The 17,632-nt window shown below is 43.8% G+C and overlaps 3 protein-coding genes across 3 annotated transcripts; all 3 read right to left on the bottom strand.

Annotated features, from left to right (window-relative positions):
* gjb10 (gap junction protein beta 10) lies at positions 1-2,009 on the bottom strand. The gene is made up of 2 exons (XM_076748803.1): positions 1,932-2,009; positions 1-1,520 (listed from the first exon to the last, which is right to left on the bottom strand). Exon 2 carries the CDS (start codon positions 1,419-1,421, stop codon positions 630-632), a length of 792 nt encoding a protein of 263 aa, XP_076604918.1. The 5' UTR covers positions 1,422-1,520; positions 1,932-2,009; the 3' UTR covers positions 1-629.
* A 443-nt stretch (positions 2,010-2,452) lies between these two features.
* ppie (peptidylprolyl isomerase E (cyclophilin E)) lies at positions 2,453-5,814 on the bottom strand. The gene is made up of 10 exons (XM_076748812.1): positions 5,754-5,814; positions 5,174-5,272; positions 5,016-5,059; positions 4,651-4,677; positions 4,440-4,521; positions 4,248-4,351; positions 4,040-4,163; positions 3,377-3,562; positions 3,115-3,257; positions 2,453-2,671 (listed from the first exon to the last, which is right to left on the bottom strand). The coding sequence occupies exons 1-10, from the start codon at positions 5,782-5,784 to the stop codon at positions 2,603-2,605; spliced, it is 909 nt and encodes a 302-aa protein (XP_076604927.1). The 5' UTR covers positions 5,785-5,814; the 3' UTR covers positions 2,453-2,602.
* Positions 5,815-7,266: 1,452 nt separating this feature from the next.
* Positions 7,267-15,724, bottom strand: pabpc4 (poly(A) binding protein, cytoplasmic 4 (inducible form)). The gene is made up of 15 exons (XM_076748811.1): positions 15,102-15,724; positions 12,415-12,608; positions 11,412-11,527; positions 10,265-10,404; positions 10,084-10,178; positions 9,870-10,007; positions 9,672-9,767; positions 9,273-9,542; positions 8,928-9,018; positions 8,661-8,756; positions 8,398-8,528; positions 8,204-8,294; positions 7,990-8,120; positions 7,758-7,882; positions 7,267-7,659 (listed from the first exon to the last, which is right to left on the bottom strand). The coding sequence occupies exons 1-14, from the start codon at positions 15,292-15,294 to the stop codon at positions 7,781-7,783; spliced, it is 1,884 nt and encodes a 627-aa protein (XP_076604926.1). The 5' UTR covers positions 15,295-15,724; the 3' UTR covers positions 7,267-7,659; positions 7,758-7,780.
* Between the last annotated feature and the right edge of the window lie 1,908 nt (positions 15,725-17,632).

Raw genomic sequence — 17,632 nt, 5'->3', positions numbered from 1 at the left:
ACTGTGAAATATGCACATCCTGATATTATTAAAAACCACATTTCAGCCTCATCGCTGCATGAAGACAGCACTTAAAAACAGTAACATGCACAATCTATCAAACCCTTTGATAAGTTATGTAATGTACAGTATTCACAAAGAGCCAGATATGAGCGCAGAGCAGAGCAGAGCAGTTTGAACTAAACATTTGGAGGTCGGGCAGTGAGCAGAGGGAAAATCTTACACAGAAAACCACATGTGTTTGTAGAACCATAGCCTCCAAACCATGGTGACTCATGTAATTGGTATCAAGGCCAGATCCAGCCCTGAACACACGAACTTGCTTTTTTTTTTCGGTGCAAGCGCTATAGAACTTCATGTGTACAAATCTCTGTAAATACTCTGACCCGAACCCACAGAAGTGAACACATTCCACATCAATGACAAATAAGAGCAGAGGTCCAGAATTTCAAATGACCCGACAGTCCACACAGACACAGTGAGGAGCTGCTTCGATTGTAGTTCAGTGTCTGAGCAGAGAAATGTCTGCTAACGAGTGTGTCGAGGAAGTGCCCGTAAAGTGAGGAGAGGCACACTTCCTTTCTCGTGTCTTTGTTTTTCATTAAGTCTTTGCTTTTGTTCTCAGTATCTCAAGAGATGGCGACGCTGTACGAAGGAGCAGGCGTTTCAGGGGTGTTTTTGCTTGGCAGCTTTAGAGAGTTCGCATCCATCAATGTGCTTCCGCTGGACAGCGTGTTGGTCATGACGTGGCGAGAATTATGCGTTGAGGTGAAACATTCACGGCAGCGTTTGCCAATCAGGTAGAGGATTTCAAAAATAGAGAGGAGGATGCAGACCAGGCTGGTGACCACCATGAAGAGGGTGAAGATTCGTTTCTCAGTGGGCCGAGCGATGAAGCAGTCCACCGTGTTGGGACAGGGCTTCTGCTGGCACTTGATGAGCGAGGGGAAGTCGTAACCCTCGTATATGTGGTAGACGAGGAAGACGAAGGTGGCGTCTACGCCTATTTTGAAGACCAAAGTGAGGACATAGGTCCACCACAGGCCTCCGCGCTTCTTGCCCGTGTTCTGGTAGAGACGGCGGCAGTTTTCGCCATACTTGAGCCGGTTTTTCCGTTCCCTGTCCTCCCTGTAGGCGACATGCATCACCACCAGGAGTGAAGGGCAGGTGACGAAGATGAGCTGCAGGGCCCACAGCCGGACATGGGAGACGGGGAAGAAGTGGTCGTAGCAGACATTGTGGCAACCGGGCTGAGCCGTGTTGCATTTAAAGTCCTTCTGTTCATCGCCCCATACCTTCTCGGCTGCCACCACAAACACCATAACCCTGAAAAGGAAAACAATAGAGAGCCACACTCGGCCGAAGGCTGTAGAGTACTTGTTCACCCCACTGAGGAGGCCCTGGAGGAATGCCCAGTTCATGACGAGCCCTGTTCACAGTCTGTCTTCTCTTCCTGCTGATGGAAGACAGAGGAAGCTCTTCTCGGAGACAGCACTGGCAAAACTTAGGTATCTGCCAGCCTGAGACAAAAAGAGAACACAGCCATGTCAGTGTTTAAGGGGGCGGCTAAGACAGCAGAGAAGTAAGCTGAGGAGGTACCGAGTCATTAACATGTTAACACACGTTTACGCATCTTTAAAGCAAAAAATAAAAGAAATAAGAGAAAAGGGAACACGTTAAAGAGCCCACAGACATTTATTAAACGAGTCTTTCTTGTCATGTAAACATGAATTCGTCGCTGTACTAATATAGTCAGAGCAGTTTTCTTCAAATCAGCCATTCACTCCGCAACTACGGCGGTAAACGATTTCAAGTTTCAACATTCCGTGCGCAATTGCGCGTATCCAAAATATCCACGTGTAACAGCAATTAAATCTGACAAAGTCGAAAAAGTTCGATTCATGACTGGATATAGAAAATGGTGTACTTACAGTTTAATCCCCGTTTTGCTGTTCAGCGTCGTCGGACTGGAGGAACAGGCTTTGGATGAGCCTCACCGATGAGTATCTCAGCGGACTTCTCAACAGACGACGGGAGCGGAGGGGGTGGAGTTGTTGGCCTGCCATTTCTTCTCGCCACCCAACCTGCTCAGGTGTGGCCAAAATACTTGTTCTCCAATTAAGTGAAGTGAATGGACGACGTTTGATCTTCTATTTATGAAGTTTGAATCATTTTTAGAAGTGATGTGACGTCGTCTTTTCATTATTTACTGAAAAACCATTAAGTAGATATAACGGAGAATATTTTACCACGCATGTTTTATATACAGTATACGTAATTTGAAACCAATATGTATGATAATAAATGTGTCCATATTTGTTTACAAAAGGAATTGATTTTCTTTAAATTTCAACTTCAAAATAATGAAGAAAACGTGGTACAAATAATTATCCAGCTGTAAGAGGGTAAAGCCAACAATCAGCAGTACAGAGTAATAGACACCAAGCTGTGATTTCTTTATAAAAAAAAAATGGTGTTTATTGAAATATTTACATGGCAGATGATGTGGGTTCAGAGTACAAAAGACCACAAACACATCTGTGCTCTCAGACATAAACTGTCTCCTCAGACACACACAAACAAGCACACACTTCATTATCATTCACACATATTCTCCACAGTCAGAGATGATGACCTTCTGCTTCGGCTTGCCGTCTTTTGATCCCTGAGCCTGCAGAAAGAAAACAGATTTACAAGATCAAATATGCCAAAATGCAGCCTGACTGTCTTCATATTTTACAAGCTTTTATTACCTTAGGACCAACTATCATCATCTATGATATAACATAAAGCCCAGAGAGATGTTTACATGTTTATGGGTAGAATTATGATCTCGATGACACTTGAGGACAGTATGATTACACAAATATCTCTTTTTTTGGTAGCTTAAATGAAGATTCATTGTTTGGAATTGTTTCACTTGATCCTTAAGAATTCATCTTCAGTCATTGGATTAATGTCCAACCAGCAGACATAGTGATGCAGACAGTTAAAGACTGCTTTGGGGAATAAGTCACGTTTGAATGAATTGACTGAATTGACCCTTTATTTTATTGTGGAATAGATACCTCTAAATGTATTCCATAAAAGAGAATCATTTTGCAGTCTCAGTACCTCCATTGCACGGAGCACATCCATCCCCTCCACCAGGTCTCCAAACACCACATGTTTGCCATCCAGCCAGTCGGTTTTGTCAGTGGTGATGAAGAACTGAGAACCATTACTGTTAGGCCCAGAGTTGGCCATGGAGAGCTGCCCTGTGAGCACGACAGACAAGGTTCAGCCAATTATCCACAGGATCTGCTAGCAAACAAAAACCACGAAGCTCATTCACAGAGGTTACACATCCTGAGAGCCTCTTACAAAAACTCCTCACCTGGAGCGGTGTGTTTGAGGACAAAGTTCTCATCATCAAACTTCCGGCCGTAGATGGACTTGCCACCAGTGCCATTGTGGTTGGTGAAGTCACCTCCTTGGCACATAAACTGAGGGATGATGCGGTGAAAGCTGCTGCCCTTAAAGCCAAAGCCCTTCTCGTGCGTGCACAGGCAGCGGAAATTCTCTGTATGAAGATTAAAAAGACGTCACTGTTTGCCAGCTGATCTTGTTTTTCACAGGGGGATATCATTATCTCTATCATTGCAGCCCGTTTTGCAGCTGCCATAAGTCACTTGGACACAAAAACAAGGGAAAATAGGGTTGATAATCACAGATAATATTTGACTGAAATTTCTCCCATTTGCCTGAGGCACTGAAATCTGCCAGGACAAGTGGATTGGACTCAGTTTTTTCTAAGGAAAACCATAACTGGGAGATGCAGTCCTGTTAGCTCGTCAGCTCAAAATTAATCAGTGAGTTACAGGCTACTGGGCTGTCAAAAGCAAAATTAACCAAAACAGACATCCCAACATTCTGGTGACTTTTTCGATTTCAAGCACAAACAAACAAACAACACTGACACAATAACACTGTGCAGCTACAGCATTTATTTCTGCTAAAGATGTGATGACGACAGCCCTACAGCATGCAGCATACACACCTGCTGTCATGGGAACAATGTCAGCCCGAAGGAGGAAGCGCAATCTCCCCGCTGGCTTGTTTCCAATCTTGATGTCCATGTAGACCTGAGGATTAATTCTGCCCTTTTTGGCCGGGGGCTCACCCTGCAAAAAGAAACCAAACTCACATCACTATTTCAACATAGCTAAGAGTCCGAGGCACTGAGACACGTCAGAATGATAACTCACCTCCTGTGTCGCAGTGTTGGTCGTTTCTCCATCTGCTGCCCCGCCCTCTGCTTCCTCCACAGTCTTCCCTGAGAACTTCTTCAACCAGTCGTCATCCGACCACACTGAAAGAAAAGCAGAGTTAAAATCAGAACAGAGGATTTAAATGAGAGTCCAGGCAAAAGTTTCTACAAACAGTTTTTTTTTAATCACCCGGTCGAGAAGACCCCTCTTTGATTCTCATGGGCTTGGCGGTGTTGACCCTGACAGTCCGTCCAAAAAGTTCAGACTCATTCTAGCAAAGAAAAAAAACAAAACAAAAAAAGTGATATTAACACAGGAAGCTGATTATTGGAAGCTTTTAGGTAAACTCACAACAGCTCACCAACAGAAACAAAACTTCTCTGACATGAACGCCACTTACCATGTTATCAATAGCAGCTGCAGCATCCTACCGAAGACAGTGAGCATAAAAAGGTTATGAGCACAGACATGTGTACAATGAAAGTCCTGCTGTGTGTTACTTATGTGTTACTTATGGTTCATGGCTGCACATAAAAGTAGATTTAAAAGGTAAAGCATGTGTACACAGTCTCACTCAATCCTGTGACTATACAACTTATGTGAATTAAGGTCGCTCTGAACACAGAATATAACCTTAGACAGGTTACAGTAATCTATTTTCAATGTTAATTCATGCAGGTTCTCTTGCAGAGTATGGTCTTTGTTGGGTTAATATCTGAATATTTCGGCCTTTAGTGTGTAATTCAGCACTTAAAGAGTACATACCTCTGCCAATTCAAACTCAATGAATGCAAATCCTCTGTGCTTTTCTGAAAACATAAGATGTGTTGACATGGTTTAATATTCCCTTACCTACAGTGTGTAATGTTACACAGAAACAGTGCAGTCACTATCACCCTGAAGAGCAAAACTCTTGATCTTACCTGTTTCATAGTCTAAAGGGATCTGGATGTCTGTGATGTCTCCAAAAGGAATAAAAGCTGCATGTAACACCTTCTCGTCCACCTCTTCTGCCAGGCCACCTGGCAGAAACACACAGTGCTCAGGGTGAAACCAGCAGAAACACACCGATTACGATAAGATTATGAACAAATATTTGTTTGTGTGTTTATTCAGAGGACAGAATAACGGAGCGGGTTTACGCGCTACGTTCAAGACACAAGAAGAAGCAATGGAGCCCCAAGATTAAAGCTTATCTGTTGTTGTTTTATTTCGTTTATTCAGAGTTCATTACTTTACTTGATATGATATACTTCACTAATTGCGCTGTGTAAACTACGTGAAGTTTAAAACCAGTGAAGTTGCCATGTTTTGACTTGTCGCTTTCATGTTTTACCGGTTACATCTTTACGTATCGAAGGTTTTCTTCATATTATGAGCACTTTATACGCACTTAATCGTGTCCAGATTAATTCTTCTAGAGTAAAACCTTTAGTACGTTAGTTACATTTACTGAAACAACATTAATTTAACATATGTTTATGAAACGTAACATTAACTCACCAACATACAGCACTCGTTTGTTGGCCGCCATATTTGATTTAACCCTTCAACTTTGACCCCAGCAGCCTCTCATTGGTGCATTGAGACTGAGGCCCGCCCTCCCATGACCATGTTCCCTCCAGCGCCGCCTGTCGGACGAGTCTGCAGCTGCCGTCACTTTAATTTCACTTTCTTATACCGTCAGAAACGTTTCATATTTAACAGACTGCCACAACAGCCTTTCTGTAAGCGGGAATGTCAGTTTCTACATTTTTAATCTTTAACTTTGACGTCTGTTTTCTAGCAATTAAGAAAAATAAATTCCTCGGTTTTCAAAGGTTGGTTTCTGGACAGAATGAGATGTCAGAGCAGAAGGTCTGTTTCATGAGCACAGTTGTACGCGATAAACTGACTGACTTTCATTTTTCACCACAGACATTTTGACTTGTTGTAGGAGCTAAAGCACAGGTATTAATGATGGCTCCATTCTATTGAAGTGACTAAGTAGGGCATGCAGGTGTGACAGTGAGCTAACATTTTCAATACTCTACACAATTTATGGCAAAACGCCAGGAGCCTGACGCCATCATTAAATTCATCATTTACACCTGTGCTTTCCCTACTATGGCAGGTCAAAATGTGCTGTGACCCATTACCCATTCTTTCCCCTTTTTTTCCACTATTAAAAAGTGGCTTTTTTGTGCGGAATATTTTGGATACCGCTTTCTGATAAAGCATCCCATATAAAGAAAAAATCTGAGTTGTGCTACCTTGTTTTCTTTTCTTTTCACAAGATCAAGAAATGGAATGAAAGAAGTCACTTTCTTGTGAAGTTATTTAAAATATTCCACCCATTACACATAACCCCCCCTCCTCCCTGTACAAGAGATACCATGCTACCAGCAAGTTCGACATCACCCCCCTCGTTAACAATGGGCTTCTGCTGCTTGTTTTTCCCTGTCTGGCCCTTAACTCGCTGTACCAAGAAATCCATTCCTGCACTCATTCCATGCATGTTCTTTGTTTTCTAATGATTTCCACCTTTCTCTCCTGCCTGCTCTCTCACTCCATTGTTTCATTCTCATGCTTTCTGACAACTCTGTCTCTCCATCTGGCCAACAAGATTTTCACATTTCTGTGGTGGAATTCATACTTCTGACAGACCTCATGGCTCTTTAGTTGTGACTTCCTGCTTGATTTTTGACTGTGAGGTTTCTATGAAAGGACTCAGTGACCGTACCTTCAAGTGATAATTTGGTACATGAAAAACCTTTCCCCTTATCTCTGTCTTTGGTGCAAAAAGGCCCTTTTAAAAGGCAATGAAATGTTTTTCTTTCCCTTCCTCTGTTGCTCGTATCAGTCATCTTTAGGGCTGCAACTAACGATTCTTCTCACCGTCGATTGATCTGTTGATTATTTTCTCAGTTAACTGAATAGTTGTTTGGATTATAAAATGTCAGAAAATGGTGAAAAATGTCAGTTTTTCCCGAAGCCCAAGATGATGACCTCAACATTAAAGTGACACAGCAGTGATAACCTTGGTATATCATCCCTTTATTGAGAATACCACACACCCATGATAACATGATGGGATGGAGGAGTCCATCATTTCAGATCAAACATAAAACTTTCAAGCAAAAAAAAAGAACAAGGCTCATTTTCCTTTTAGAAAAAGGTTTCTCTCCTTTGCCACAAAGTGAAGGGCCTCCATTCGAGATTTATTTGCATTATTGCTTTAGGTATGCGCTTTAAAAGTATTACAGAACTAGAAAATTAGGAACTGTAACATTTTCCAAAATGTTCAAGTATATTGGTAAAATTACATTTTCTTGTCTTTTTCTTAATTTTTGCATAATTGTTCAGAGGCGTCTGGTGTTTGGAGCCAGTGTAGTGTGTCTCTCTCCATCTCCGCTCAGGTTTTTGTGCCCTGAAACAACAAAATGATTTCATTGCTACCACAAAACTTCTGTTATGTATGAGCACATCACAAGTATGACCAGTTTGACTATTTGTGTGTTATCGTACCACTTTAACACAGCACGCAGTCTTCAGGATGTGGCAGCAGCAGCCGTAGTAGCCATGCTGCCCACTTTCTGAGTGGCATCTTTCTTTGCCTGGTGGGCTTGCAGCACGGCGACGGCTTCTTCCACCTGTACAACCATAACATCGGACATGAATAATGGCCCGGTGTAGTATACAGTATGGATAACAGGCATGCCAGTGCGCCACTATGGCACAGACAGAGGTCGCCACATACCTTTGAACGCAGAGATTCGTGAGACTCTAGCATATGTAGCAGTTCAGAGTTGTCGATCTCCAGCAGCATGCCAGTGATCTTTCCTGCCAGGTTGGCATGCATGGACTGAATTAATGGGAAAAGACGCTCACCTATTTGGAAAAACGGAGAATAAATCAATCCAATATAAACTGAAAAGCCTTACAGTTCATTCATTCCGATGCTGGATTTTTACCGAGCATCTGTTTCTGCTCCTGAGGGGGCGCAGCAGCCAGCATGGAGGCTGTGAGAGGCTCCTGGCCCTGAACGTGCACTGCTGGCTGAGCCTGGAAAGGGCAGACAAAGAGCATAGGAAGGAAAATTATTAATAGTGTTGGGGGCTTGATGTGACAGGGACACAAGATGGCGTGATTGGTCTTTTGCCCATACCTGCTGTAAGGCAATAGGTTGCACCACCTGGGGGTTGGGGTTACGGACGCCAGTGGCATATTTGTATGGAGGCATGGCGCGGGGCCCGGGGACTCCCATTGAGGGACGAGGCGCCATGGCCTGGCCAGAAGCTAGCAGAGAGGAAGAGAAAGGGAGCAGAATTTAAACTGACTACCTCTACTGTCTGTGTGGTGTCAATGAAATGCAAAAACCAGAGTCAGGGCACTGATGAGGATCATTTCGCTCATTATTGGTGAACACACCTCGTGGGCCCTGTGCGCCGCTATTAGGAGTCATGTGTCTCAGGTTGGCACGGGGTCCTGGCTGACGCAGTGAGCTGGGTATCCCCTGGAAACTGCCTGGGAGTGACAGAAGCAGAGACGAAAACAATGAGATGTAGTACAAAATGTAACTGCATTAAAAATGTTATGTATTTTAACAGGGCCGTTACATTCGATGCTAACTATGTTACCCGGGTAACTCAAAGCATGTCAGGGATAGATTAAGATCACACAGTGCCACATGCTTACCTTGACCTCTGCCACCTTGTTGCTGCCATCGGGGGTTGGGTCGCATTTGGGCCAGCTGATTGGGTGCATAGTATGTGGTCCTGTTCTGGGCCTGGTGGGTACAAGTGAAATGTCTCATTTTATGGCATGTAAGTCCACTATTCACTCTCCTGTCAGCTCTGTTTTTGGTCTCAACCAACTCCTCGCAAAATATCAGACACTTAAACTGCACCATGCTCCAACATGTTCATGTGAGTGACCTCTTTCACAGTAAACAGACATGTGATCCAGTTTTAATATGAAAATATAAATTATAGTCACTTTAACACACACACACACAGTTATCTCAGACTTTGATTGTCACACCTGTGGTACAGCTGGCATGAAGTAGCCACTGGTGGGCTGGAACTGATTAATGATGGCGTTAGCCGGCATGGCCCTCATGCCAGCAATACGCTGCATGTACTGGTTGGTGAGGTGGGCTTTGCGTTCCTCCTTGCGCTGAGCGAGAGCCACGTAGAGGGGTTTGGATCCAACAATACGTCCGTTCATCTCTGTCACAGCCTTGGTGGCCTCTTCGGGGGAGGAGAAGCAGACAAAGCCGAAGCCCTTAGAGCGACCCTCCTCCAGCATCACCTAAAATACCACCCAGATCGTGTCAGGACAACTTCAAACATACAATACTGTCACACTGTTGTTATGTTTGTATTGCAGTGATGCATCACTCTCCAGCAGTAATGCACTGCAGCATATGATTGTTCTCACCTTAGCACTCGTAATAGACCCGAATGGAGAGAACTCCTTACGCAGTTTCTCATCATCAATGGTGTCATCCAGGTTCTTAATGTAAAGATTAACTCCCTGAAACAAAAAAAAGACTTGTGATAGGAATGTAGCTGTTTCTGTGGCATAAATGCATTGAAATTAAAGACTGATTATTGTTAGAGTTTAGCTCCTTCAGACCTGATAACGACTGATTCTTTCTTGTTTCAGCAGCTCAAACTTCCTCTTCAGCTCTGCCTGCCGCTCCATCTTCTTCTGAGCCCGACCCACAAACACGGTCTTGCCGTTGAGCTCGGTGCCATTCATGTCCTCTACAGCCTTTGGACAAAGTCATTATTATCAGAGGGAATGACCACAGATATTCCTTTTATACATCTCCATCAGGCCTACATACCTTGTTAGCATCCTCATGTTTCTCGTAACTAACAAATCCAAAGCCTCTGGATTTGCCGGTGGGGTCTGTCATCACCTTCACGCTGAGTGTTTTACCTGCAGAGGTTAAAGGTCAGATAAGTGGAGGTAAGACAGCAGAACCAGAGCACACTAGAGTTTGGAGCAACACCCGTCAAGCTTACCATATTTGTCGAAAAGCTCCTTCAGGCGCTCATCGTCCATATCATCCCCAAAATTCTTGATGTATACATTGGTAAACTCCTTGGCTTTGGCACCAAGTTCAGCCTCCCGTTCCTTCCGAGATTTGAAACGACCAACAAACCTGAAGAAGGAGGGAGAGCAGCGGTACACACTCTTTTAAAACAGTCCCAACAGAGATGAGAAAACAAACCAGGGTCCACCTCTTTTGACCTGCTTTTTCCGATCTAAAACACTCTTGATGCAGGTTTCCGGGCACAGAAAAGTTCTACAATGACAGAGGAAGACCTGATCACGCAAGCGCGGTAAGTAAAAGAGGGTTCATCCTTTGACAAAAACAGGGACAACATCCACCAAACAAATTCACGGCTACATTTCACCATGTGTGTCATCATTCCTGTGGTAAACAATGAAAAAACATTCACCAGTTGCTGTTAATACCACCGGAGGCAGGCAGATATGTCGGCATGCTAGACAACACAGTGACAACCATCGTAATTCTTGGTCCAATACTTGATGAGGAGGTGGATGGAGAGGGATGGAGGAACAGAGTCTCACAGAACAAAGGAAAGCTGAGGAGGACCAAATGATCTTATATACCTTGCCATGACGACCTCTCTCTCCTTCCGCCATCCAGTATTGCATTCCTGCATTCGATCCATCACTAAAAACACACAAGCGTGGTCATACACACACACACATACAAACACTCCAAGACGGGTGACCAGCGAGTGGACATGTGAGGCGACAGAAAATGCGTCTGGCAGGAGAGGTAAATGTTTGTTATCTGTCAGTTTAGTGGTTGTCTTCATACTGGCGGCCATGAGAGATAAGCTTATTAGTCAGATTATTCACACACAAACTCACCAACTGAAAAAAGACACGAAAAGTCAGTTCACTCAACGTAAGTGTCGCACAGAGAAGTCAGGTTTATACATGAAGACACAGAATATAACACACCACTAGCTCAGTAAGTGCTGCACCTTCTGAATCGGGACTTTCAATGTCACGATAATTTTCAGTTACTCTCAGAGGCATTCTAAAGATCAGGCTAAATCCTTCATAAGTCCAAAACACTAACAACAGTGCACACCCCCTTTGTCCCCAGTTCCTAGATGATCAGACACTCACACCTTGCGGTCATTCAGAAGCATGCCGTTCATCTTCTCAATAGCACGATCAGCGGCATCCTGGGTCTCGAAGTGGACAAAAGCATAGCCCTTGGAGCCATTTTCATCACACACCACCTGGCGCAGAGGAAGACGGATGGTAAATATGCATCCAGTGGAAAGGCAACATAATGCATGCAGGCAGTTCCTCAACTTTAAAGCAGCAGTGCATGACTTTGGGAAATACAATTACTTGCTTTCTTGCTAAGAGTTAGATGAGAAGATCAATACCACTCTCAAATCCATCCTTGAAATATTAAGCTGCAGCCAAACAGCCTTGTTTAGCATAAAGACCAGAAACAGAACATCTTTAATCCACAAACTGACAGTTTTACACCTCAGTTTTCAATTTAGTTGTCACTTCAACAAGATCTATATAATGTATCAAATAGTGAGTGTTAGATGTGTCTTTGGGAGTATTTTGTTACCTTTGGACAGAGCCTGGCTAGCTGTTTCCTCTGTTTCCAGTCTTTATGCTAAGCTAAAATACAGCATCTGGCCATAGCTTCATATTTAACTGCCAGAGGGGAGAGTGGTATCATTCTGCTCATCACAAATGAATGTATTTCCCAAAATATGGTAGTATTATAACAATTCTAAACTTTATTTTAATAGCACCTTTCATACAGGAATTGCAGCTCAAAGTGCTTTACAATAAAGAATCCACATGCACCAAATGCCTGCCTCACATAAGAGACATAAAAGCAGGGATTAAACAAATAATGTAAAATAAGATGGAGAGTAAAACCCACTTGATAATGATAGTGAAAGTTAGCTAGAATAAGGATGAAAATGAGATGGAATAAATTAATAAAATATAGGGGAAAATAGAGTACATAGAATGCACGCCCAAGCGTTTTGTCCTGTTTGTGGTGATATATATAAGCCTGCAGCATAAAAGAATCAATAATCCTGTTTTAAATCAGTAATAATGTTCTATTTTAAAGCATTTATGTCAACTGTACCTTGCAGGAGAGGATGTTGCCAAAGGCAGAGAAGGTGTCGTACAGGGCTTTGTTGTCAATGGACTTGTCAAGGTTCTTGATGAACACGTTGCCCACTCCAGACTTCCTGAGGGAGGGGTCTCTTTGGGACCACATGATTCTGATTGGCTTCCCTTTGACCACGTCAAAGTTCATGGTGTCCAGGGCTCTCTCAGCTGGAGGGAGGAGGGGCAGAGAGGTGGAGGGAATGGACATGGGTGGTTGTTTACCTGGAGCCATGAGTCTGAAAACATAGCTATCAGTCACTAGTATGTATGCTATATATCATGCTTCTTTCTATCATGGTCAATATATGTATTGTAGCACTTTCACACAAGGGACCAGTAGCAGCTGTCATGCAGCCATCCTTTTACAGCACTGCCTTGATGATGTCAGAAATACCTTGAAGCTACTGTGTATATTAAAGTAGTTTATCCTCCTGTGCTCTGTATGTTACAATGGAGGATCCCTGCTGCCAGCCCAAGGCACAAGTAACACGCTTTAGATAATGCAGCAGACCATAATGAGCAGCTGGGACAGGTGTCGGGGGCAGCTGCAGTGGGCAAACTGGGAGCACATGGTCCCCTTCTATCGCTCCACATGCTGCTGGGCAACGTCCCACCTAGGCCGGGTGCAGTGGCTGCACAGCAGGCCCTTAGATATCACAAATGGGCTTAAATTGTGGTGTTAAGGAGTTATAGGTTTCATTCTTCATCTGCTTAACTCGTTATGTCGTCTTTGAGCCCAGTTTAATCACTTAGGTTCAATTTACACCATCCCTCTCTCCGTCTATTGCTTTAACTCTCATATAGACTCTCATGTCCATGTGGGCACACATGCCAAACATCCTTTTGTTCAGTCACTCCACAGTAACACACACACACACACACACACACACACACACACACACACACACAGGCCAGGCTTTCCAGCTAAAAGTGTCTGGTAAACAAAACGGAGCTGCCTTGCGTCTGCTGGCATCAGCAGTTTGGCTTGCAATTGTACTTCCCAACCCGTGAGCTCAGAGAAGGTGTGTGATCACTGTCAAACATGTGGACTTCTGGAAGGTTCAAAGCAGGAATCTTGGTTTAGAAAAAGAGATCTGTGTAATACATGGTAACCACTCATATTAAGTGGAAATAATGGAAACGATTAACAGGGTTGGATTACTCATCATTGTTAACCATTCCTCTCATGTTATGAACTTAAATTGAATATGGGCAGGCAGATTTTGGGCTGCTCAGAAAGACCTTCTATATTTAGAGAGGGGTCCTGAGAGGTATGTGCTGGCATGGAGTGTGAGTAGGGAATTCTCTACCATTGATGGGGAAGAGACACATTCAAAAAGAATGCTCAGACGAGCAACACCAGGTCTCATGAGTGTTTACATCTACAGCTGTGACATGAAGCAAGCGAATGCAAACAAGCTCAACTGCTGTCCCGCTCTGCCTGAAATCACATGTGCTGACAGTTACACTGATGCACAGGTATATTTTTCATTGCATGGTACAGGCAGCATGTCATTACCCCACAGACACGTGTTAGGACTCCATGTAAATACCAAAACAGCTCCCATCCCCCATGTCTACACCTCCAGTAACAAATGGCGTCTTCTCACACGTGGCTCTTGTTACAATTACTCAAGTGAGTGATACTACCTTCCTGGAAGTGGGCTAGTTGTAACCTATCATTACTCCAGCATTTGGTGACAGACTCTGATAAATTGTGACAGGTGTTTCACGTTGATACTAGAGGCAAAAAGTCCACACAATGTAAACAACACCGGGCCTCGAAAGACAACCAGAACACCTGTTACTATTGCTCAATGCTCTGGTGCCATTGGCTGGAAGTGGACAAGCATTATCGAAAAAACACTGAATAGTTCTGATACATTTGTAGTTGCATAGGCATTCACTTCAGGCATGAGGCTCTAACAGATGAACAACCGACCTGCAGTTTAAGTGGCTCGAATAAACTCATATGATCCATCTAATCCCTTACCAGTTCAAAATAATGCTGAATCCAAATAACAGGATCATGTTTTTGATACTATTGCATGTTGCAGACAATACACATAGATATGTCAAGCAGGTGGTGTGGGGGTTATTGTTCAGCTGTGCTTGTCCCTTTTCATGCTTTCAGTGAGTATAGTGTAGCAGCACAGGGCAATGGGAATTGGTTTCACTCAGTGGCCCTTTAAATAGGAGCAGAAATGGGTCATTTTTGGGCTGAATGACTGAGATCTGCACAATGAGAACATCCCCAAATGCAGTGCTATAATTAATGGGCGTAAATTGTTTTTTGTTAACTTTTAAGAGTAAGAAACAAACAAACAGCATGTATGTGTGAGTGAGGGCTTTAACCATTGTGGTGACATATTACCAGGGATATACGAGAACTGGGACATGCTTATATGGGTCAAATTAGTGCTGTGGCTGTCCTGTGATCAGGCTGCAGAACTATCACTTCATCCATTAGAAGTCAGGGAAAGCGCCATGTGTTTACTGCATTACTAGTGTCTGACTGTGCGTGTGAGTACAGAGTTCGAGGACTGACATTGAAAGCATGTGGCGACATTGTCGATACTTGAGGGATCCGTGCTTTCATGCCTCTTGAAGCTGCATGCACTGACAAACCGCACTGATCGCTTCACACGGTTCATTTCTTACCGTCAGCAGGCTGCGAGAAGTTCACATAAGCGTATCCCAAAGAGCGCCGGGTGATCATGTCTCTGCATACCCGAATGGAGAGCACCGGTCCGGCTGGGCTGAATTTCTCATACAGCATAGCCTCCGTGATATCGGGGTGCAGGTCGCCAACGTAGAGAGAAGCCATCGGATAACTCCCCGTCGCTGTGTTCATATCTCGCCGGACGTCACGAAATAAGTAAATGCAAAGCTTCCTTCAAAAAAATGCCTAAAAAATGCCGGTATGAACTGAAAGCCGGGGCCAAACTGCGCTTCAATACTCGCCTAATAAAGTCAGTGACAGCTGGCTGTCTGCTCCGGCGTGCTGAGAAAATGTCAGACCTGGAGAAATCACGACAGAAATCGATGTCTTCCTTCAAAAAGATGCCAACTTCGGGTTAAACCCGAGGCCTCTTGTTTATGTTTATTTATTTTTTTTTAATTCTTAATTTTTTTGCGATTTTTTTTAAACGTTTGTTATTTAAGTATTGAGGTACTTATTTTTATGAAGATTTTGTTGATTTTATATTTTTTATATTATTTTTAAGTTTTTCAAGAACAGTGAGTTAGACACTCACGGTTGTTTTGCGGCCGGGGAAAGAGACTGCGTGAGGAAAAGCATGGGCACTTTATAGAGAGTGGCGGTGCGGAGGAAATAGCGGCCAGGGTCAAACCTGGGATAGAAAAAACACGGAGCGAGAGGCGTAAAAGGGAGAGCGCACACTGCACTGCCCTAACTACAGAGCCCAGCTCCCCACAGCGACATCTGGGTGGGAATACGGAGACCATGCTGAGGACTGGCTTTACTACAGGCTTAAAAATGAGGATTATTGCTGAAAGAAAAATATTGTAAACCAAATAGAGTGACATTTAATATAAAAAGCCCAGACTCCACTAGGTTATTGCTCAGTACTTTTATTCAGTGCAATGTAATTATGAAATATGTTGCAGTTATTCTGCTTTGTCCATCCTCCTGAGGAGAGAGAGAGACATTTAGTCACACATGCATGGAACTTACATACCCAAACAACAAAAAACACAAACATGAGTTACCTCAATAAATCTAGAAAAGCTGAGCGCAGCCCCTTCTGTCTGGGCTCCTGTTTTCTTTCAGTTCCATCCATCCCACATCTTGTGATCGCACCTTCTCCCTCTTGTTGCTTCACCACTTCTTCCTCATAACTCAGCATCTGAGACCCATCCACACGTTTGGAAAGCTCAAGTTTTGAGCGAATCACTGGTCGAGTGTCGCTTGTTCCTCCCTGGGCCTCCTCTGCAGCAGCTGCTTTTTCCAGTTGTGGAGAAATTATCCAGTCTACCAGTGTGAGAAAATTCAAATTTTGATCTCTGATCTTGTTTGTGGGCATTTTCAGACGAGACTCCTGATCTGTGGTTGAGAGTTGCAGCTCAGGAAGGTCATTTGGTACCGTGTCGCCTGCCTGCAACTGAACTGTCACGCTGTCTTCAAATTCAGAACCAATTTTCTCACCGTGTTCAGTATCTTGCACCTGTCCAGGTAGCCAAAGGGTCAGTCTGGCAACTGGGTCCTGATTCACAACCACTACACCCTGAGGGGGAGAGGAGAACTTGCTTGTTGATGCAGTAGCACCAGAAACAATGGTGTCCTCCGTCGCTGCACCATCGGAGGCATCAAACTGCACGGAATCGGTAACAAGAGCACTGGAGGTTTCTTGAGCTTCAGAGACAGAATGCTCAGGACTTGCTTCTACATCTTTGTCCACAATGACAAAGGGGCCGGCGCTGACAACAGCCTTGGCATCTGAAATGACATGGTTAGTCAGTGAGATAGAGACCACGACTGAAGTCATTGCTGCTTTTTCTGGTAAACATCAAAGCGCTAACCTTGAGGAAGGTGCTTGACTGACAGGCCAGGACATTTTGAGCTACAGCACTCGCACACCTCTGCAGTTCCACTAAGGTCCTCCCACCTGAACCAGAAAAATCTCATCAAGTAATGAAAAGGTCACAAAATACAGTTTTATTGTATACAAATACCTTGACTGGATCACATTATAGTTGCAGGATTTGGAGCCAATGGTGACACCCTGGTCTGAGAGGAGGACGCCACAGTGGACATACAGCTTCAGAGGAGGTTCACAGTTCACAAGGTCATACAGCTGAACAGCAGGTACATAGCAATAACACAAATTCATCAATAAACCCTCACCTCAGAAATGAGATAAGATGTGTTCAGAACAAAATTAACCACATCCGCTCTGTTAGAAGCCACAAATTGTACAACAGCATGGGGAGAACCCAACGGGGCTGTGCACCTGCAGAGAGCAAACATATCACAGGGGATTTTAACATCATGGACAAACATTACATTAAGGTCCTGACCGGCTGCTTACCCTTTATTCATGATGACTGCATGCCTCGGTCTAGTCTGAGGCTCAGGAGACGCAGAGACAAAACAGGACTGGATGAAAAGCTGCTGCTCAGGTCTAGTTTTGGCAGAAAGCTGGAGGTTTACAACCTGACCTCTTTTATAG

The sequence above is a fragment of the Chaetodon auriga genome, chromosome 14 (assembly GCF_051107435.1).
Source record: "Chaetodon auriga isolate fChaAug3 chromosome 14, fChaAug3.hap1, whole genome shotgun sequence".
Classification (NCBI taxonomy): domain Eukaryota; kingdom Metazoa; phylum Chordata; class Actinopteri; order Chaetodontiformes; family Chaetodontidae; genus Chaetodon; species Chaetodon auriga.
The sequence above is the reverse complement of the archived record's forward strand: the minus strand, read 5'-3'. Positions and strand labels throughout refer to the sequence as shown.